A 24,477-nucleotide genomic window follows, 5' to 3' on the forward strand; every position below is an offset into this window, starting at 1 on the left:
ACTGATACCAGTTTTATCAGTAACTGTTAAACTATCTGAATTATCAAGATGAATGATTTATTTACTAAGTATACACTTAGTAAGCCTTCTCTTACTGAAAATGCCCCTTTTGTAAACTACTTTATCAAGGTATGACAGACATACAAAAAACTGTTAAGTATTTAATGTATACAACTTGATGGGTTTGGAGATAAAGATACATGAGTGAAACCATCACCACAATCCATGCCATAAGCCTATACGTCACCTACTCAAGTTTCCTCCCATCATCTTTATAATTAGTAGTAGTATTTTAATAACAACACTTAACATGAGGTCCACCCCCTTAGCAATTTTTAAGTATACTATAGAGTATCGTTCAGCTTTAAAAAAAACAGGGAACAAAATCCTGCCGTTTGTGACATTGATGAACCTGGAGAACATGCTAAGTGAAATAATCCAGATGCAGAAGGACATATTCTACATGATACCATTTATATGAAAAATCTCAAACTCTGAAGTAGCAGTGGCGAGTAGGATGGTTGTTGCCAGAGGCTGTGGGAAAAGTGAAACAAAGCAGTATTAGTCACATCGTACAAAGTTTCAGTAATGCAAAACTAGTAAGCTCAAGAGGTCTACTGTACAGCCCAGGGCCTGTAGTTGATAATACAATGTACTGAATACAGAAAATGTCTTCTCAATTTTGTTTTACAAGGTGCATTTAAAAGGTTGCTCACATCCTTTAGAGGCAAAAGAAAACTAAATTTATGTCTTTGAGATTTGTTGCTATATGTGTATTTTAACTTTCTTGAAGTGCACAAATCTTGCCAGTATTTTTGATAACCTCATGACTTCCAAATAACAGAATATTTTATAGAATTAATATATCAATTTGCTGTTGTGAACCCCTTTCACGTGTTTGCTAAACGGTATTCTGAAATAGTGCTATGTGATGTATTCTAAGAATTATACATTTTTATCTCAATTATTGGCACTTACAGATTAATTTTCAGAGGGGATAATGTCTTTTCGATTTTGTATAGGTATCCATTAAATTAACGTCACTTATCTGAAGGTGCAATGATCTGATTTATTTCTTGAAAAAAAGACAGGAAATTCAGTAAGCTTATACTTAGTATCTCAACCTTTAATAACAGTTTTTATTGAACACTTGTTTATATGCAAAGAATTGTGCTAGACACAATAAAGGTAAAGTATGAGATGTCGTATACCCTTAAATTATTTATAAGCTAGTTGAAGCAATAAAATAATATAAAAATGATAAGGCACTAAATGATTGTCATATATTATAATTAGTAGTGCAATAACAAAACCAGTTAATATTATTGAGCACTAAGTGCCAGACACTTTTCAAAGTCCTTTGCATGGGTTGATTCATATAGCAGTATTTATTACAAGCCTGTGAGGTAGACCCTATATTATCATTTGTGAGCAACAGAGGCACTGAGAACTCAAGTGAGTTGTCTGGGCTTATGTACCTAATTCATGTGGCTGAACCAATATTAAACCCTGGCTGTGTAGTCTGCACTCTTCATCATTCTGCTGTAAGTACTATCAAATGCTATAGCTTTTCCAAGGATAAAACACTGGCTTCCTATTGTGGTGGTGCAGAAAGTCTTTTTGGTGGAGAGATGAGATTTATACTAGGCCTTGCCTGAGAACATCAATGGAAGAAAAACAAATAGAAATAGTTTGTTCTAGACAGGATGCCAATTTGACCAGAGCACAGCATATTTGTGGGACAGTGTGTATGGAACTACATGGCTACTCAAAACTTCCTGTCAATTCCCGATCCCTTGTCCATAGCGGGTATCATCGATTGATTGTCATACTCTTTCTGAATCTCAAGTTGCCAGAGCTAACCATTATGAATGGATTGGAGATGGCACATAATTTAAGACATATTTGCCAAATTCGGAATTATTGACAGTCAATTGGACAGAAAGGATAGTGGGTCAGATTGTGGAAACTTAGGTTGCCAGGCATTTTACAACCTATGTTTATAGTTCAAAGAATAGCACATTATCAGAGCTTAGAAGCAGACTGCCGTTTTTTAAACATTTGAATATTATTTAGTACAATGAATAAACTTGGTCTATTTAATCCCAAACTAATTTAAATATGGTTATTTTACTCTATTTTATTTACCCCACTGAATTTTGAATCTGGAGAGGTGAGAGCTTAGAAAAATTAAAACATAGAGGAGGAGAATGGGTTTGGCTCATTCTTTATTTATTTTTTTCTGTTTTCATCTTTATTTTTCTACTTAGTAGTCTTTTTTCAACCCACTTGTCTTTTATGATTTCTTACTTTTGTTCATTTCAGTTCACATTTGCCAATTCTTACAGCTGTTCTTATGAGACTAGGTCAGCAATGGAGATAAAATCTCTAGTTTATTGGTTGTAGTTAAACAGTTGTAAAACAGAAAGGCACCTAGAGGCTGAGTATTTTTTTGTTTATTTTGTTTTTTACACACAGACGTGTCAAAATATAGTCTTCATAAACTGCTTGCTAAGGCAAGGACTTTTATATATCTCTTGGACCTCCTCCAAAAGAGGATTATTATCCGAAGCACTAAAAGTACATGGGTTAAGTATAAATGGTTCTAGAGTATGGACTTCGAGATTAGTATTAAAATGAAGCTCCTGGGTAATTTTATGGCCATATAAAGATAATTTGCAAATTATTTTTAGTGAAATAATGAGTTTACCATATTAGTGGTCCTTTTGCCCAAGGCAATAGTAACACCTAAATTTTCGAATTATATGTTAATGCTCAAGACCTTCTGTGATATTCTGAGCATTTTGTTAATAAAATATGGGAAGCCCTTTGAAACTGTAACGGGAAAATTTTTACTTTAATGTCAGGGTGTAGCATGTATATTTTAGAATTTATTCCTAAATACTTACTTGCACTTTATTTCAGAACAGTGATTGAGTAGGAGTGCCCTGATGGAAAATGTCCCCATGGAGAACCATCATAGAGGATACATTTCATAAGTGTTAGAAGTAAAACCTCAAAAATATACTTTTTAGGGTTTTTCAATTAGGGTTGTTTTGGTGTTAAATATTGACTGCCATCACACCCTCAGATCATTTTCTGCTCTGGTTTCTAAGAATATCTACAACATTTAAAAATGTTAAAGCGAAATAAGCACAATTTGATTTAACTGCCTTCCTTCAGGCAGGTACACTACTTTTATGTTCATTTTTCAGATGAGGTTACTGAAGACTAGGGATTCCAGGCGGGAATTCCCACCCGTTCTCAGGAATTTTTTTCACTTTCCCATTTCCAAATCCCGAGAAAAGTTGGTCGGGAAATTGGGAAAATTGGCTCCTTGAACCCAGGTGGTTGGTAGTATCGGCTGTCACTTTGTGAAAATGATTCATCGTGGAGAACAGAAAACAGTATATATCTCAGGATTCGGGAACCGGAAAGCAGAAAAACTTCCTGAGAACGGGCAGGAATTCCCAACTGGAAACCCCACTGAAGACCCACGGCGGTTGACTTACCTGAATTTTCACACCTGCTGAATAGCAGAAGAAAGTCAAGAAGCCACATATCACTGCCTTGTGTCATAGCAGTGGCTCTAAACTTTTTCAGGTTTGAAGACCCTTTTCTGCTTTAAAGAAATTATTTATGACCTCAGAGAGGTTTTGTTAATGTGGATTCCACCTATCAATGTTCCCATATTAGAAATTTACCCTGAGATTTACAAAAATACATTTATGTATTAATTAATTTGAAAATAATTGATTAGCCCATTGTAAGATAACATAAGTAACGCTTTAATGAAAAATAACTGGTTACATTTTATAAAACAAACAAAAAGATGTAGTTAGAAGAGGGACATTACTTCACAGTTGTGCAAATCTCTTTAATGCCTGGCTTTTCCCCAAAATTTCACTACATATTTTATAAAAAATAATAAGGAAGAAGATATTATCCCCTAAAGAGAGTAGGGACTTTTGACTCAGTTCCAGTGTAGTTCCTGTTCGTTTTTTCATTCATGTAGTTCCCTACTTCCAAAATCAGCTGCAGAAACTTGTTCTAATCCATGGGGATCTATTATCTCAGGTCCAGCCATCATATTGAGTTCAGTATCTTCTTGGCATACAGCCCAGGCAGGTCAAGCTACTCTGGCCCACAGTTCCCATGTTAGGGTGCAAGACCCTTGGGGTAAAAAACCAAAAGGCCAGTTTTTATCCCGTTTCATGCCTAGGTAAAACACCAGAAATATTCACAATATCCATTGTGCATCAGGCAAGATCAGCTATTTATGACCATTCTATTTTCTGTAATTTGCACGATCCAATCTAAAAGGCTTATAGACAAAACCAGAACGGTGCAATATTTTATTTCTTTACATCTTTCATATTGGAGTAAAGATAAGAGCAGGACTGTTTTAATTTTGAGTAAGGAAATCATGGGACTTAATCAGACCATATATGAACTTTTCAAATGTAACATTTAAAGGAATGTATTTTAGTACACACACACACACACACACACAAATGTTAGTCTTCAATTTGGCCATTGTATTTCTTAAAGCCATAAACTCTCAACATGTAGTTTTATAAAAATGACTGACACCTCAATCTTTATTTTCCTGCAAGCAGTAGTATTGTGAGATTTCAAAGGGAAAATAGCTGTAAGTACAAACGTACAGCCTCACTTAATAGACCACAATAGCACACTTATAAGAAAATATACTACTTTACTAATATCACATGCATCAAATCTAAAAATTGCATTGACTGTCAAATGTATTGTTTTTCAGGCTACTTGCAAACGAGATCATAGACTTGCAATGTTGAAAACTCGTCACTGCTACCTGCAGAAGAAAAGGGAGGAGGAACTGAAGCAATTTGATGAGAATACGAATTGGCTCCATCGTGTCGAAACCGAAATGGGACTCTTAGGTCAAAATGGTCATATTCCAAAGGTACAGATGTGTTCGTACAAGAATCCCTCGGAGACATTGTGGGTTTGGTTCCAGACTACTGCAAGAAAGCAGATATCACAATAAAGCGAGTCATGAATTTTTCCCAGCACATGTAAAAGTTATGTTGACACTATACTGTAGTCTCTTAAGTGTGCAATAGCATTATATCTTGAAAAGCAATGTTTATACCTTAATTTAAAAATATTGCTAAAAAATGCTAACCATTCTCTGAGCCCTCAGCAAGTCATAATCATTTTGTGGTGAAGGGCCTTGCCTCAGTGTTGATGAAAACACAGTGTCTGCAAAGCACGATAAAACAAAGTATACCTGTATATTCAGACTTATTTTGTAAGAACTGAGCTCTTTAATCATATTGTCATTCTTGGTTCTTGAGTGAATATCTTTCATAAGAAAACTATTGCTCCATCTCTCCAAGATTTAATGGACTAATTTTTGTGTTTTTAACTGAATATACTATCTGCCTCGCTAATTACCTACTAGATTTGCCTTTTCTGTCCTTTCAGAAGAGTAAAGTTACTTTTAAATGTCATTCTGAAGCAATTGAATCCTTTTATGAGTTAACTCTTGAGTTAGAATAAAGTAATTCTATTTCAAACTACTTGAGGAATCATCATGGAAGTAATTTTTGTTTGTTTTAATACTTGATATTTTGTGCAAAAATAGTTTTAAATGTGGTCACCATTACTTGTATTATGGCTAAAGAAGGCTGACTTGTATGCAGGTGTATGTAAATACTAAACTGAAGATACTCTACCTAGAATGGCAAAAGATTATATTTGTAAGAGTGGTGACAGATAAAGAATCTGTTGAGAATTGTGTTCAGCCACAAGATTATAGAAATCTGACTTTACTGTCTTAACGAGTTGGGGCTGTATTTTTGTTCCTTTAACAATAATAAGTCTTGGAAATATGCAGTTTATTCTTAATACAGTATGTCCAAAATGTCCTCAGTGTCATTATATTTGTCATTTCATAGTTGCAATGTCACTATTCCATTTTTAGTCTCAAGTTCACACTTAGGTCAGAAGAGGAGGAAAAAAAGAAAACATAAGGGATGTCTGTATTGGGACAACAGAAACTTTCAGAAATTCCTAACAGACATCTTATTGGTTAGAATTGTTACATGGCTATCTCTAGATATAAGGGAACTTGGATAGGTGTTTTTGCTGGACATGTCACCAGGAGCAAAATCAGAGTTCTCTTAGTAAAAAAGAAGGGGTAAATAAATAAGGAATAAGCAACTAGCAGACAACTGCTGCAAAGTAATTCTGATCCAAATACCTAATATTTTAAAAGAACTTCTTTACATTTTTTTTAAAGGAGGAGCAGCTTTACTTCAATGATACTCTTCTAAAATTCTGTACTTGTATCAGTTAATTGGTATCTCGTCCTAGAATCTTGAAATTTCTAAAAGAAAGCACTAGAATGAAACATACAATGAAATAAAGTATAAAATATTCAGTAATAAATGGACGCAGCTAGTGATTGTTAATATTCAAGGATATCAATCTTTTCTTATAATTCAAAGATAGTATCCAATGCATCATGACCAGGAAAATGGATTCTGATTGGAGCTATAGCTGTAAATGGCTTTTGTTTTTAGTTTTGTTTTGTTTTGTTTTTTTAACATTAAAGCTCAAACTGGAGAGGAGACTACCCAGGGTAGTCAATAACGACAGTTCAGAGTATGGAAAGGAGCTGCAAGCAGCAAGCAGCAGATACGCTATTTTTTAAGAAGAAGGCCAAAGACAAACTGAATAGTTCATTAGCATGGAGATTCATTTGAGAGTTAGACAACTTAATCTACATGCTCAATAATTCTAAAAGTCTTCACAATGTCTTGCTGAAAGCATTCCAGTTAGTTCAATGTATTAGAAATTAAATGTAGTACATACAGCATATACTTAAATAATATTTTATATAACTTAATTGATAAACACTCTATAGTATTCCTTACAGAGAGAATGTAAAAATTGGGAAGAGCGTAGACTTTGGAGTCAAAGTGGTTGGTAATTCTGTTACTTAACAGTTGTGTTGAATACTAACTCTGACGTTAATTTATATGATTTTTGGACAAGTTGTTCAATTTCATTGTCTTAATATCTCATCTTTAGAATATATTTAAGTCACTATGATATAGTATATGCAAAGACCTACCACCACTTAACATACAATAGACGATTGGTAAGTATTAGTTTACTAATATTCCAAGCAACAATAACATCAGTAGCCAAAGATAGGTGTACAAAAAGAGCACAACAGAGTTAGCTTCCTTATAAAACACATTTCCCATTTTTCCTCCAAAACAGCCATTCTGATTTCGGGGGATCATAGATGCCTTTGGGAATCTGATCACAAAGCTATGTAGATCTCCCAGCTGGGAGAGAGGAGGTCGCATTCATACAATTTTACCTTTTTTAAAAGTCATTTTTCCATTCTTGCAATACTAAGGGTATCTATTCTAGTAGAACACTAAAATGCATTTTTTAAAACTGCTATACTCATCTTTAAGTGATACAATGGACATACTTGGTTTACTTAAAAGGAATAAGCAAAAACAGACAATGGGTAATCAATAAACTATTATAGGGATTATCTAGGTTTACACAACGTAACTCCATGCTAGGTGTGAGGTATCTAAAACTGTAGGTGCTCATCATAGAACGTGACAGCCTCCATCAGAGTACCCAAGCCATAGTCTGAATAAAAAGACTTCAGAGAAAACAGCTGATATTCCTGGCCAAAGGAATGTTTCTCAATAAGTATACAAGAGCTCGTTCTCTTGAAAAGTTAATAGACATTGAATGTTATAGTAGTTTTTTGTTTGTTTCACTTATTTTAATAAGTTTCACTTATTTGTTAGAGACCATGTATATCTGAAGAAGTCTTATTCTCAAGATGATCATTGTCTAAATGACTTAAAATGGCAAGCATTTTGGTTAGCATTAAATTTTTTACCTTATTTTAACATAACTATTAGATTCTTTAGTTTTCTTTGTTGCTATTACTTATGGTCATGATGTTCTAATAGAATATTTAACTCTTCCAGTCAACAAAAGCTTTCTCATAAAGGGTCTAAATATTGTTTTGCATGTGGTAAAATATGTCAAAATTTACCATTTTAACCATTTTTAGGTGTACAGTTCAAGTGGCATTAGTACATTCATTAAAAAATCAATATATAGTTTTAAAATGTTATTACTAGAGGATTTTCACCACACTTGTCTGAATGTATATACTTAAAATTTAATGTCTTATTATCAACATTTAATTTATAACTAGAGAACTACTTAAGAATTTGTTTAGTATTAAAGTGGCAGAAAAATATACGTAGAAATTTACTAGTTTGCCTTTCCTTTCTCATATTTTCTTAAGCTCCCAATTTAAAAAATGGTATGGTTTTCTTTTTAGCGTTATTACAGCTAATTTGTTTTTGCCTTTTTATCTACTTAGTAGCATTTACAAAGTTAATATTATTTGGGTTATTTTCAATAAATTTAATATTTTAATATAGTTAAATCAAATTTTTCTAGCAATCTGTCTTCTATAACTCGCTTAAGCAGAATTTTCCACACCTGAATATGAACCTGATTGATGTTTTAAAGCCTTGTTTTTAATGCATGTTATTATAATTTAAAAAAAAAATTAAAATTAAAACTATCCATTCCCACTACCCTAATTCCACTCTCAATTCTTTTTTTCTGTGGATGTTATCACAGGTGAAATAATTACCTATTTATAAGCCATCATTTTCTACATAAGCAAACTGAGCTATAATTTCATAAAAGGACTTATCCACAGTCATACACTGTACTGTGACTTTCAAATCGGTGCTCTTTTTTCTGTGCCCTCCTGCATTATCTACCTCTTAACCTCTTAAATCCATCCATTTCTCTCTGTCTCCCCCGCTACTACCCTAATTCAGACTCCTACCTCCATTAGTGGACTGCTACATTTGGTCTTTCTGCTTCCATTTCTATTCCACTGCAATTCATTCTCTCTATTGCAATGAAATGAAATGATCGCATCACTCTTCAGTGCTTTCTCCTTAATATAATCTCTCTATTATGATTTCCCAGGCCTAGCATGGCACCTGAATATACCTCTCAAGTTTTATATATCACCTCTCATTATATTCTTCAATTCAGCCGTTACTAACCTACTTGTAATTCTCAGAGTAGGCCATGCTCTTTTAATCAGATTCAGTCATTACTGTATCAAGACAAGAAAAGATTCAAATTGTAAACTTGGTTTTCCAAAGATGACAGGCTAGCCAAGGTCCATGATATTTTTGAATAATATAATTATACAATCACGGCTTGCCTCTTTAAAAGAAGTGTGATTCAAAAACAATAAAGGAATACGATTAACAGTGGAAACACATAACGGACTTTTTTTTTAAAGAAATGATGGAGTATTTGGCAAATATGTTTGGACTATTCGGATCATTGAATTTTCTAACTGGATGACACTAAAGAGATCATAGTCAGGCTCTTGATTTTAGTCCAATAAATTAATCCACGTAATGATCGTATTCTTGGCGTAAAGTTTCATTTGTGTCATGGCTGAGACCATCTCTAAAATCATCTCACATAGGCCTATAACTCTAACCATATCATACTGACTCCCTAAAGAGAGTTTTCTGTAAAATACTTAGAGTATTTCTGAAACATAATCATGAGTCATATAACTAACCCGAACTGTAATATCTCACACACAAAGAATGACATTGTTTCCCTGTCATAGTTGAGCCTACCACTGGCATAAGTAGTATTACAAAAAAAGAAAAAACACAACAACAACAAACTAAGCTTTTAGAGAATTAATGATCAACTGCAGGTTGGAAGGAATATTGAAAAGCTAAAATGGGTTATGGGAATTGTCCCCAGGAAAATGTTTCCAGGCATAGCTCCCTTGCCTATGGCATTGTTTTCTCAGCCCCTCACAATGTTCAAAAATTTTCACTGCCTTTCATTAATATTAACTGAAATTTTCCCAATTAAAGATTCTGAAGACGCTATTGGATGATTACCAGTCATACCTCAGTATTACCACTTAGCTGACATTTTTCATACTTAAGGTTTAGTAAGTTTGAAGAAAGATTAGTAATTTCAGGTGGTAGGTTTGATAGCACTTGGGCCTACAGACATGAAACTTAGGAAAAGGAGAACCGACTAAAGACGTTTTCACACTTTCGTTGTAGGATGAAGCTTATACCACGATTGGGTGAAAGCAAGAAGTTGTTACAGCATGTAACTCCAGACACTGTACACTGGGGCTATAACACTGAACTATTTTGAGACAGCTCCTGTTCTGCAGGTGAACCCTACCATCTAGTACAGACAGAGAAACTATAAACATATAAATAAATAGTTACTGATCAATGCTATGACAGACTGTTGTGGATGGGGAGTGTCCATCTTTACATATAGTGCTCAGGGACTAGTTTCTGACCCTTCCTCAGTTTCTGAGGAAACTTGAATCTTACCTTGCTTGTAAGTTATAGACTCTTAAACCAGAACACTTATTTTTGTTTCTAAGCATATCATAGCTTATGTAAAAGCATTAAAACTATGGACACCAATGTGAAATACGTTTCATTAAAATTGGTTGAACTTTTACATTCTTAAATGAATCTGATTTATAGTTTGCATTATTTTCTCTAGGAACTCAATAAAGATCTTCATTGTCATCATTTGCACCTCCAGAACAAAGATTTGAAAGCACAAATTAAACATATCATGGATCTAGCTTGTCTCCAAGAACAGCAGCACAGGCAAACTGAGGCGTAAGTACATGTATTTACCTATTCTGCAACTGTAGACCTAAGGACCTGAAGCTGGAAGTTTTCCACTGCCAAAAAACTGTGTTTTACCTGGTACAGGATACATTGTTTTTAATTGTCTGCCTGCATCAGAATGCATGCAGAGTTATAAAACACTGTGAAAGTATAAAAGATGTGGTTCTCCTCCAACTAAATTTTTGTACTGCTTTATATTTTTGAAATCATTTTTCTTAAAAATTAATTATTTTGTGTAATCTATGCTATATAATGCAAAATTCCAAAGATACCTATATAGTGAAAAGGAGTCTGTCTCTACCTGTCTTCTAGCCATCCATTTCCCCTCTTACAAGCAGTTACTATTAATAATAACTAAATATTTAAGTAGTTTTTAAGCATTTAAAATTCAGAATGATATTTTGCTATCATTAAATTGAAGTTACTAAAAATGTATATTTTTTACATCAAATATCCCAATTTTTATAGCATGATATACTAGCTCTTTCATGCTCTCTTCACTAGCTCAATAGAAATATCATTTAATTTTTGAAACATAATAGCAAAATCTCTAACTTAATCTTTATTTTCGTTACCTTCAATATGTCATTTAGCTCCTTAGGTTTCAATTTCAAGTTATGGAAAAGTGAGAAATTTATTTCTCTCAGAGCCTTCTCCAAGTCCAAAATTCTACTGGAGTTCTACTAGTGTTCTCTAATACTTAGTAATTAATTTTCCATACTTTTGATGTAAGGGAAATCATATTAAGGTAGTTATTTTAAAAAATAAGAAAAAGCACAGGAAAAACTTTAGGGAGATGTTCTTCTATGGATACAAACTCAACCTCATCTCCCCATACTAGCTATGTATACCTTAAGCAGATATTGAATATTTTTTATTAGGTTAGTGCAAAAGTAATTGCAGTTTTTTGCAATTTCTAACCTTTTAAACCACAGTTACTTTTGCACCAACCTAATAATTAGTACTCAGACAACCTGCAAGAGCTAAAGTTATGACAGAAACATTAATTTATTTTAAACATACTGTATTTGTTATGTAAACCAAAGAGATTAATACATTCAAAATAAATTTTTGCCTCAAAATGAGCAAAAAGATTTCTGACTAATTCTTACTTATTTAAAAATTTGGTAAAACCAAAGCATTATACAAATGGAGGCAATAAGTCATAGTAGAAATATATGAGTTTGGGTTGGTCATGAATTCTAGTTTAGCTTAGCAATATAATCTTGCATAAATTATTTAACCCCACTAAGCCTTCGTGTTCTTATTTATTAAAATAGATTATAATGTTCATAAAGAATTTGAAAGGATTAAATGACATAAAAATAATGGAGATGATGAACTGTCTTAACAGGACTTTATTCAGTGGAGGCAAAAAGCTGATTTAATATATAGTTAAAGTGCTAAAAGAAAATATTTTTCAATATATTTCAAGAGAATACTCTACCCAGCAAAATATTCAGAATTCAAGAACAGATGAAGAATTTTCCAGGCAGGCAAAAGCTAAAGGAGACTTTAAATAAACTTTAAAACAAAGATTGTAATAAAAGACAAAGAATGACATTCCATAATGATTAAGGGGTTAATGCAACAAGAATATGTAACCTTTGTAAATATTTATGCACCCAACAGAGAATCACCTAAATATATAAAGCAAATATTAACAGACCAATTGTACTTAAGCAATACAATTATGGTAGGGGACTTTAACACCCACCCCACTTACATCAATGGATAAATTATCCAGACAGAAAAATCAATAAGAAAACATAGGCCTTACCAATACATTAGACCAGATGGACTTAAAAAATATATACAGAATTTCATCTAAAAGCAAGAGCAGCATATACATTCTTCTCAGGTGCAAATGGAAAATTCCCCACAATAAACCATGTTAGTCCACAAAACAAGTCTTAACAAGTTTAAGAATACTGAAATCAGATCAAGCATCTTTTCTGACCACAGTCATATCAAACGGGAAATCAATTACAAGAAGAAAACTAGAAAATTACAAATATGTGAATATTAAACATGCTACTGAATGACCAGTGGGTCAAGGAAGAAATCAAAAGTGAAGTTAAAAAATGCCTTGACACAAATAAAAGTGGAAATACAACATACCAAAATTTATAGGATGTGGTCAAACAAGTTTAAGTGGAAAATTCCTAAAGATAAATGTCTTCTTCAAGTAAGAAAAAAAAAAGTCTCAAATAACTTTACACCTCAAGGAACTAGAGAAAGAACACACAAAGCTCGATGTTAGTAGAAGGAAGGAAATAACAGAGAACAGAGCAGAAATAAATGAAATAGACACTAAAAAAAGAAAGAAAAAGATCAATGAAACCAACAGCTGGTTCTTTGAAAAGATAAACAAAATTGACAGACCTTTAGCTAGGCTCACCAAGAAAAAGCAAAGGCTTAAATGAATAAAATCAACCATGAAAGAGGCAACACTATAACTCATACCACAGAAATACAAAGGATCATAAGAGACTACAACAAACAGTTATGCATCAACAAATTGGACAACCTGGACGAAATTCCTAGAAACATACACCCTACCAAGAATTAATCTTTAAGAAATAGAAAATCTGAACAGACTAGTTACTAGTAAGGAGATTGAATCACTAATTTAAACCCCCATACAAACAAAAGTCCAGGATCAGATGTCTTCACTGGTGAGTTCTACTAAACATTCCAAGTTTAATACCAATTCTTCTTAAACTCTTCCTAAAAAAAGAAAGGTCTATTTTATGATACCAACATTACTCTGATACCAAAACCAGACAAGGGCAACACAAGAGAAGAAAATCACAGGCCAATATTCCTAATGAACATACATGCAGAATTTTCCACAGAATATTAGAACACCAAATTTAACAATACATTTGAAAGATCATACACCATGATCAACTGGTACTTATTCCAGGGATACAAGGATGGTTCAGCATTCGTAAATCATTCAGTGTGATGCACCAAATTAACAAAATGAAGGATAAAAATTATATGATGATCTCAATAAATGCAGAAAAAGCACTTGACAGAATTCAACATCCATTTATGATAAAACCTCTCAACAAAGTGAGTATGGGGGCAACATAGCTCAACGTAATAAAGGCCACATATGACAAGCCCACAGCTAACGTTATTCTCAATGGCAGTTCCTCTCCTGGGTATCTACCCAAAAAAATCTGAAAACATCTGTAAATATATACCATGTTTCCCCAAAATTAAGACCTAGCTGGACCATCAGCTCTAATGTCTTTTAGAACAAAAATTAATATAATATGATATAAGACCAGGTCTTAAATTATATAAGACTATGTCTTATAGTATAAGACCGGATCTTATGTTATAGTAGAATAAGATCGGGTCTTATATTAATTTTTGCTCCAAAAGACACATTAGAGCTGATGGTCTGGCTAGGTCTTATTTTTGGGGAAACACGGTATGTGCTCTGATGTTCATTGCAGCTTTATTTGTGGTGGCCAAGACATGGAAACAACCAAACTGTCCTTCAATAGATGAATGGATAAAGAAGATCTGGTGTATATATACACAATGGAATACTATTCGGCAGTAAGAAAAGATGAAATAGTGCCATTTGTGACAACATGAATGGATCTTGAGATTATCATGCTAAAAGAAGTAAGCTGGAGAAAGTCGAGAGTCATATGATTTCACTGATATGTGGGTATAAAACTGAAAACAACAAAGGAACAAAAACTGATAGACATAGACCATAGTTTAGTGGTTACCAGAGGGTAAGGAAGGAGGGTAGTGGTAGATTAGGGTAAATGGGATCAAATACATGGTGATAGGAGGAGAATTGACTCTGGGTGGTAAGCACACAATGTGCTATATAGATGATGTATTACAGAATTGTACACTTGAAAGCTATGTAACTTCACTAACCCTTATCACCCAGTAAACTTTAATTAAAAAAAGACAGAAAAGCTGAAAGGTTTTCCTCTATGATCAGGAACAAATTAAGGATGCCCACCATCACCATTTTTTTTCAGTATGGTATTGGAAGTCCTCGCAGAGCAATTAGGCAAGTAAAAGAAAAGACACCCAAATTGGCAAGTAAGTAAAACTCACTATTTGTAGATGAGATGGTACTATATACAGAAAACCCAAAGACTATCAAAAAACTGTTAGAACTAATAAATGAATGCAGTTAAGTTGCAGGATACAAAATCAATATACAGAAATCACTTGCATGTCTATATACTAATAATGAACTATCAGAAAGAAATTAAGAAAACAAGCTCATTTACAATTGCATTGAAAAGAATAGAATACCTAGGAACGAATTTAATAAAGTTAAAGACTTATACACTAAGAACTATAAGACATTGATGAAAGAAATTGAAGAAGACACAAATAAATGGAAAAATATTCTGTGCATGTGGATTGGAAGAATTAAGATATTAAAAATGTCCATACTACCCAAAGCAATCTATAGATTCAGTGTAATCCCTATCAAAATTCCAATGGCGTTTTTCACAGAAATAGAAAAGATTCTAAAATTTGCATATGAATACCAAAAGACCCTCAATAACCAATGCAGTCTTGACAAAGAAAAACTGAATTGGAGGCATTATCGTCCCTGATGTAAAACTACATAACAAAGCTATAATGAAACAGTTTGGTGCTGGCGTAAACACAGACACATAGATCAATGGAACAGAATTAAGAGCCTAGAAATAAACCCAGAAATATATGGTCAATACATGTACAACAAAAGAGCCAACAATATACAATGGAGAATGAACAATCTCTTCAATAAATGGTGTTGAGAAAAGTGAGCTGCCACTGACTAGAGAATCAAAACTGGACCTCTATCTTACACCATACACAAAAATTAACTCAAAATGTATTAAAGACCTCAACATAAGACCTGAAACCATAAAACTCCAGGAAGAATACAAGAGTAGCAATCTCCTTGACATCAGACTTGGTGATGATTTTTTTTTTTTTTTTTTTTGGATTTGACAGCAAAAGGAAAGGAAAGGAAAGCAAAAATAAACAACTGGCACTGATCAAACTAAGAAGCTTCTGCACATCTAAAGCAAGCCAACCTATCTAACGGGAGAAAATATTTGCAAATCACTATTTGATAAGGGGCTAGTATCCAAAATATATAAAGAACTCATAAAACTCAATAGCAAAAAAACAAACAATCTGATTTTAAAATGGGCAGAGGATCTAAATAGACATTTTTCCAAAGAAGACATACAGATGGCCAACAGGTTCATGAAAAGGTGCTCAACATCACTAATCATCAGGGAAATGCAAATCAAAACCACAATGAGATGTCACCTCACACTTGTTAGAAGGGCTATTATCAAAAAGACAAGAAATCAAGTATTGGTGAGGATGTGGAGAAAAAGCCATCCCTTATGCACTGTTGGTTGGGAATGTAAATTGGTGCAGCCAGTATTGAAAACAGTGTAGAGGTTCCTCAAATTAAAAATAAAACTGCCATGTAATGCAACAATTCTACTTCTAGATATTTATCTAAAGAAAATGGTAACACTAATTAGAAAAGATTTATGCACCCTCCCATGTTTATTGCAGCATTATTTACAATAGCCAGGATATGGAAACAACCTAAGTATCCATCAACAGATGAATGGATAAGGAAATAGTAAACACACACACACAGAGGAATATTATTCAGCCATAAAAAAAAAGAATGAAATCTTGCCAATCTCGCCATTTGCAAACATATACCTGGACCTTGAGGGCATTATGCTAGGTGAAATAAGTCAGTCAAGGAAAGACAAATGCAATATGATCTCACTTATATGTGTAATCTTAAAAAAAAAAAAAAATCAAGCTCATAGAGTACACATTGCTGGTTGCCAGAGGCTAAGGGTGGACCATGGACAGAATAAGTGAAGGAAGTCCCAAGGTACAAGCTCCCAGTTATAAAATAAATAAGTCATAGGGGTAATGTGTAGCATGGCAACTATAGTTAATAATACTGTAGGGCATATTTGAAAGTTGATAAAAGGAGATCTTAAAAGTTTTAATCACAAGGAAAGAAATTCTGTAACTATAGTGATGGGTGTTCACTAGACTTATTGTGGTGATGATTTCTCAATATATACACATATCAAATCAAAATGAATGTGTAAATACATTCATACAAACATACATACATACATAACACATGTTGTGGTTCCCTATGACCACCTCTAGGTTTGGTGATTTACTAGAATGACTCACGGGACCCTTCGTATGGCTGTACTCTTTGTTATGATTTATTAAAGCAAAAGCACAAACACACAAAACAAAATCAGCAAAAGGAAAAGGAAAATGGAGCAAAGTCCCAAGGAAACCAGATGTAAGCTTTCAAGTGTCCTCTTCCAGTGGACCCACACAGGATGTGCTTAAGTCCTCCGGCAACAATTTGTGACAACACATTTGAAATGCTGCTGACTTTGGAATCTCATTAGACAAACATTTAATGCCCTGGATTTTTATTGGTAGCTGGTCGCATAGGCACCCTCTGCCTAGCATGTACTCAAATTCCAGACTTTCCAGAAGGACAGCAGTTGTTCATTCAGGGTAAACCACACTGTTGGTACAAACAGTTTAAGCACAGTGAGCCACTTTTATTAGTTTTGAAAATGACGAGAACCCTGTCAAAATCCAAGGTTCAAGATGACAGCCAACAGCCAATTTTGCTAGCAAGCCTTTCTAAGGAGAGCAGTCTCAGGCCTGCTGTGTTAACGCCTCTGCACAGCGCTTGATTCATATAGGTTCTCAATAAATAATTGTTTTTATTGACTTTCTGATTAATGACTTTTTCCTGTAGTTGTTACCTCCTTGGTTTAAATGGAGTACTCCCCACCCTTACCAGAAGGAAAAGTGTCACAGACTATTTATTTGTACTGCTATCTAAATATTTCAGACTCCTAGATAATACAGCAATTATTTTCCTTTTGTGTTAAAATTAATGCCTGTTCTTTTCCCACTGACCTATCTGTATTTCAAATGGTCCTGTTCTCCTTGATCTTATAAGTCAACGGGAACACCAGGAGCACATCTTTTCAATACCATCCATGTTGTTTGATACCTTCCTTGACTTAAAAGTTAGGACCATTGATTGAGTATATAAATTTATAACTATTTAACTCTGGCATATCTTCAGTGAACACTTACGTGGAGGTCTAATACATAAAAAGATACATTCAAGTACTCGGAGGACAGCAATAGGGAAGGTTTTGAATCGGAGCCAAGAATCCAGTGACCCATGGATTCCCCTCACCCACCGTCCTTGTCCACAACTTTCTCCTTGGAACCCCTTGGAACAGCTTTGAAAGCCATTTCTTTAGCTCACGATGAGCTAACTGAAAAGAAAGTTGTTTTGTTCTTTTGTTGTTATTTTTTAAATGTTATGTACCTAAAATGAGTCTCATCGGTTGACAGAGTATTAATTTTTCATTTCAATCCATGGTATTTATTAACAATAGCTACGATATATTTGGTTTACAAATGACACTATGCTTTGCAAAAAGCTTTCGTATGTGTTTAACTCATATAGTTCTCAAAATAATCTATTATAAGTAGTGTCTGTCTAATTGATCCCCACATAATAAAGGATCAATAGCTTCTATATGATCTCGGATAAAGCACAATTAGGTTGTGCTTTATCCGAGATCATGTAGAAGATAATGAAAGCTAGCTGAGACTATAGCCTGGTGCTTGTAATTCCCATCCAAGAGTCTTCCCGCTTTGTACTTAATGTATTAAGAATATGTTGAAGTATTTGATTGAAATATTCTAAAAGGAAATCTATGCAGGGAATCATTTTAATGATTTGCTAATACTTAGGATGTTACATAAAACTATAATAATGTGTTTAAAATTTACTATTTGTCTCTTTATCTTGTCACTTTCTGTACATAGAGTATTGAATGCTTTACTTCCAACCCTAAGAAAACAGTATTGTGCATTAAAAGAAGCTGGCCTGTCAAATGCTGATTTTGAATCTGACTTCAAAGAAATTGAACATTTAGTAGAGAGGAAAAAAGTGGTTGTTTGGGCTGATCAAACGATTGAACATACCAAGCAAAACGATCTACCTCAAGTTTCTGTTCTCATGACCTTTCCACAACTTGCTCCAGTTCAGTCCGTTTCCTGTTGTAAGTACAGCTTTTATTTTATTAAGTAAACAATGACATTTGTAAAGGGTTGCCTCCTTTATATATCAATCTACAGAACAGTTTATTTTTTAATAGGTTAGGCTATTTTGTGTGAATTAAAGGGGAGATTAGCTTCGGAATCATTTCAATAACCAGTGTTTTTCAAAGGTCTAAGATCAATTATGCTTGATGTTCTAAGTAACTTTAGAAATAAAACCTTTAAGTTATGTTACCCATTTTTGATAGACTAATTTTTCTTCCATCTTTCTTTTAAATGTAACCTCCATTATGAACTAAAGATTTTAATTAAGAATATTAATACTTCTGTAATAAGCTGTTCTTAAGATCAAATAACTATAGAATTTACTGTTTTTCTGTTGGCAGATCATTTGATATCTCTCCTCGTAAAAGTGCACGTGGAACATTTTAATTGCAAAACTAACATAAAATCCTGGTTAAAACAATTCTGACAATATAGAGGTACATATAGAAGTAGAATGCTCTCTTTGACTTTCCCCAGAACCCCAATCTGGTGTTTGATCTTAGAGAGAAATGCTGTTAATAGTTTGGTCATCTTTGCAGAGAGAGAGAATTTGTGTTAGGTAATCCAATTCTTTAGCTTTTTGTTAGGTTTCGTGTGAATACTAGCACATTATATATACTGATCTACAACTACTTCTTTAGTTTATTATGAACATTTTGAAGATCCATACAAATTGAATCTACCTTACTTCTTTTAACAGTTGTGAGAATCCAGAAAATAGATGTACCATAATTTACTTGACCACTGTTCTTTTGGTGAAGAGTGCGTCACAGAGTATGCCTGTATGTTCACATTTGTCATGTGTACCTGATTTCTAGAAACTGATTTGCTGAGTCAGAGGACAAAAATTTTTTTAAAAAAGAAGTCATCTGTCAAATTCTCAAAAATTTTCCATTTTGTCTTTACCTTGACCCAAAATAATAACAGCAATACCAAACTGATGTATATTCTTTTTCAATTTGCAACTCTCTGATTACTACTGATGTTTTATCTTCTCTGATGTATCCTTTGCTCATTTGAATTGGTGGAGTTTTTGGTTTTTTATTAGTTTGTTTTGGGGTTGTTTGTTTGTTTGTTTGTTTGTTTGGAGTGCTTTAGAGATTTGCTTCTGGTTACAGCTCCCCTCCTGCTCTTCTCTCTGACCTCCAAACTTTGCGGTCTTTCTGGAAGTCTAGATCTCCCCAAAGCCCCACTCTGCTTCCTTTGTTTCCAATGCTTACCATACAATACCACAGTAAATCTGTGGAGTAGTTGATCTGCTAATTATTGTTTATAGTTATCCCCAGTCTTTTTTTCTGAGATCACAGATTGGGGAAAAGCAGTTCATATATATATGTATGTATGTATGTGTGTGTGTGTGTGTGTATATATACACACGTGTGTGTGTATATATATATACACATATACATACACACATACATACATATACATACATATATACATGTATATACATATATATATACATATATACACATATATATACACATATATACACACATATATATACATATATGTATATATACATACATATATATATATATATATATATATATATATATATATATATATATATATGATAGCTAGGGTCCTGATTTTTCTCTTCTAGTTCTTACATTGATCTGATCCATCTGCTTTCCAACTTTCAGAAGTTACCCAATTTCTCCTGTGGCAGCTATTGCTTTTTTCCATCACTGATGTTATGTCAATAAATTTTAAGAGGGGATAAGGTAAATTTTTATAATTTATGTATTTGATTTTATTTCTTTTAGTATTATCCTTTCCTGTTATAACTGTCACTCAAATGTTTACTTTTTTTTTTTAAGTTTATTGGGATGTGGTTTATAAAACTGAAAACAACAAAGGAACAAGACAAACAAATGAATCAACAAAAACTCAGCTTTTTTGTTTCTTTCCTCTTGGATGTTTGTTTCTGGGCTGTTTCATTGTATATTTTGTTTTCTATTTCATTGTATCTGCTTGTTGCTCTTATTTTTATTTCCTTCTGCTTTCACTAGGTTTATGTTGCTGTTTTTGTTTCTAACTTATAAAGATGAATGTTTGTTCATTAATTTTTACCTTTTTTTTTTTCCCACTTTTTATAAGAGTTATTTGAGCCAAGCTGATAACGTATGCCAGGGAGCAAGATCTCAATTGCCCCAGAGAATAACAGTTTTGCAGCTTCTGGTTTTTCTAATTTATGCATTTATGTCCATAGATTTATTTTTTACACAACTTTAAACACAGCTTTCACTTCATCCCACATATTCTGATACATAATATTTTTCATTATTATTTAGTTAAAATATTTTCTGATTTCTGTTATAATTTCTTGTTTGACGTATGTAGCATTTTATAATATCAAAAAGCTGTGGCAAATTCCATCCTATTTTTAGACTATTGATTTCTAGCTTAATGGAATTGTATTTAGAGAAAACATTTTGTGTGATTCTAATCCTTTGAAGTTTGTGAAGACTTGCTTTACACCCAGCCTGTAGTTAGGTGGTATTAATTTCTCAGGTACGCTTTTAAAGAGTATATTTTGCAGCCATTGGTTGCAATATTCTCTATAAGTCAGTTAGGTCACATTGTGTTCTTCAAATCTTTTTCTCACTGACTTTGTTTTAATTTATGTTCTATCATATGCCGAGAAGACCTGTTAAAAATTACTTCTATTACTGTTGATTTTCCTATTTTGTATCAGTTTTCTATTGCTGCCCTAACAAGTTAACGCAAACATATTAACTTGAAATAACATTGATTTATCTCAGAATCCTGTAGGTCAGAAATCAAGCAGGATCAATTGGTTAATCTGTTTAGTGTTTCACAAGGCCAAAATTAAGGTGTCAGCCAGCTGAATCTCTTATTTAAAGGTTCTAGTGGAGAATGTGCTTCTAGGCTCATTCTGGTTGTTAGCACAATTCAGTTCTTTGTGGCTGTAGGCCTGAGATCAGTGTTTTCATGTTGGCTGTTGGCCAAGGGTCATTCTAACTTTCTAGAGGTTACCCATATTTCCTGGTACACGACCCTCTTCATCACTTCATCTCTTAGCCAACAAAGGCAGGTTAAATCATTCTCAAGCTTTGAATCTCTCTGACCTTCTCTTCTGCTTCATATTTACTGCCTACTCGTACGGTTAGAGAAAGTTCTCTACTTTAAGTGCTTATGTGATTAGATTGGGCCCACTGAATAGATAATCTAGGATAATCTCCCTGTCTTAAAATTCCATAACCTCAGTTACATCTACAAAATTCCTTTTGCCATGTAATGTCACATTCACAGGTGCCAGGGGCTGAGGCATAGGCAACCATCTAGGGGTAGAGGTTTGTTGCTATCTTTTATTGAAATTACATTTTTACATTTGTGTATTTCAGAATTCTTATGTCTTTTTATTATAAGATGCCCTTCTTTTAGTAGTTTTTCTTAACTTTAAGTTTACTTGGTCTATATTAATATAGCTACCCCACTTTTTTTGCCTAGTGTTTTTATGGTTTATCTTTTTTCCAATTCTTTCACATTAAGCCTTTTTATAGTCTTATATTTATTTCAAACTTGTCTCTTATAAACACATAATTGGGTTTTGCCTTTTCATTCCATTTATCAATCTGTATATTTTAGTTAATCTACTTCAATTTATTGATAGTTAGGTTTAAATCTGCCATCTTATGGTTTGCTTTCTAATTGTTCTGTTTATTCTAAATTCCTTTTCTTTTGAACTTTCCTTTGAAATAACGGAGTAATATTTAATATCCTATGTTTTCACCTCTGTGAGCTTGGAAGCTATACACTCCTTTTGTATTCTTTTAGTAGTTACCCTTTGGGTAATATATATCCTTGCCCTATCAAAGTCTGTTTATCAAAGTAACTATTTGTTACTTCCACCCTCTTCTCAGACAGTGCTAGAAACTTATTTTTCTTTAATTGTTTTCACCCTTTCCTGACATATATATTACTGTTAGAATGTACTTTATTTTTCTGTATATTTTAAAACCATAGGATGTTATTTTTATTGTCTATACAGTCAATGTTCACATTTACTTTTTTTGTCTACATCTTTTCAGCACCTCTGCATCTTCATCCAGGACAATTTTTCTTTCATTTAAAGATCCTTTTGTATTTCCTTTACAGTGGGTATACTGATGATGAATTTTCTTAATTTTTATGCATCTGAAAATGTATATATTTTACTTTTCTTTCTTGAAGACTATTTTGCGGGGTATAGAATTCTAGTTTATTGGGCTTTTCTTTTAGCACTTTAAAAAAAATCATTTTATTGTCTTCTGGCTTTGGTTGTTGCTGTTGAAGTCAGCTTTCCTTCTTAAGTGTTGCCCCTTAAATGTAATCTGACTTCTGGCTTCCTAAAATATTTTCTCTTTGTATTTCTTTGGGTTTTCGTAGTTTTGCTATATTGTGCCTATGTAATTTTATTTCTACTTCCACTTGGGTTCATAGACCTTTCTGAATTTGTGTCTCATTTATCTTTCATTAGTTTTTCTAAAGTTCTTAAACGTTATATCTTCAAATATTATTCTTGCCACTTTTGCTCTCTTCTCTACTTCTGGGATTCCAATTTTATTGCATAGTAACTTCTCATTGTCTTATCTGTACCTTTTAAGTTCCCCTGCTTTTCATTGTTTTTTCTCTCCTGGAAATTTCTTTCATATATTCTGTAGTTTATTTTTTCAACCATGTCAAATGGTTCTTAAATCCATCAAGTTCTTAATTTCAGTTATGGTTCAGTTCTAGAATTTCCATTTGATTCTTTTTTATAGTTTCCATTTCTTTGCAAAATTCTCACTACCAAATGGATGTAATTATTTTAAGGTCTGTGTCTGAGAAGTTCCAAGTCTGGAACCTGCTGGGCCTGTTTCTGTTATGTCTTTCTTCTGGTTTTCATTCATGTGGTTTCATTTCCTTAAATGCATGCTAATTTTTATTTATCAGACATGTATTTGCAGAATTGTTTATAAAAATACTTTGAGGTTTCTGATAATAATGTCTTCCTTCAGGGAGGATTTACATTTGCTTCTTCTAGGCTCCTGATGGCAATCCAAAATCACTTCAGTCCAATTTTAGAGACTAAGATCATTTGAAACTGAACTGATGCTTCTGCAAAGACATGCCAACCCTGATTTACTCTCTAGTGTTTAGCTGTTCATGGTCCCAACTCAAAGCAAGGCAGTTTATGAGCAACTCCTTTCAGTGGGCCCTGAATTCCGGTTCCAGCACCCCAGACCTACAAAGCTCTCAACAATGTTGCTAAGCATTTCTGCCACCTCCTTCAGCATCAGCAAACAACCCCAAGGGGAAAATACCTGTAAATGCAGACATTCCCTTCTTGGCCTCCACCTACCTCCTAATACTTGCCTACAACTCTTCACAATCTTGTTAGCTTCCTGTGCCTTCAAAGCATTTGTTTTTTATATTTTGTCCAGATTTTTTTAGTTGTCTTCAGTAGAGACATTGGTCTGAATTACCTGCGTCTCTATTATTAAGTTCCTTATGTTATATT

The 24,477-nt window shown here is 33.4% G+C and overlaps 1 protein-coding gene across 1 annotated transcript in view; it reads left to right on the top strand.

Moving 5' to 3' along the window:
• The window catches only part of KIF18A (kinesin family member 18A), a gene marked incomplete at its 5' end in the record, with an annotated part of 72,386 nt that overhangs the window by 19,206 nt on the left and 28,703 nt on the right, over positions 1 to 24,477 (top strand). The window contains 3 exons of the mRNA XM_081063721.1: positions 4,781 to 4,945; positions 10,633 to 10,754; positions 18,690 to 18,925. Coding sequence (XP_080919847.1) covers positions 4,781 to 4,945; positions 10,633 to 10,754; positions 18,690 to 18,925 — 523 coding nt within the window. The remainder of the gene's footprint in view (positions 1 to 4,780; positions 4,946 to 10,632; positions 10,755 to 18,689; positions 18,926 to 24,477) is intronic.

The sequence above is a fragment of the Rhinolophus hipposideros genome (assembly GCF_964194185.1).
Source record: "Rhinolophus hipposideros genome assembly, chromosome: 10".
NCBI lineage: Eukaryota > Metazoa > Chordata > Mammalia > Chiroptera > Rhinolophidae > Rhinolophus > Rhinolophus hipposideros.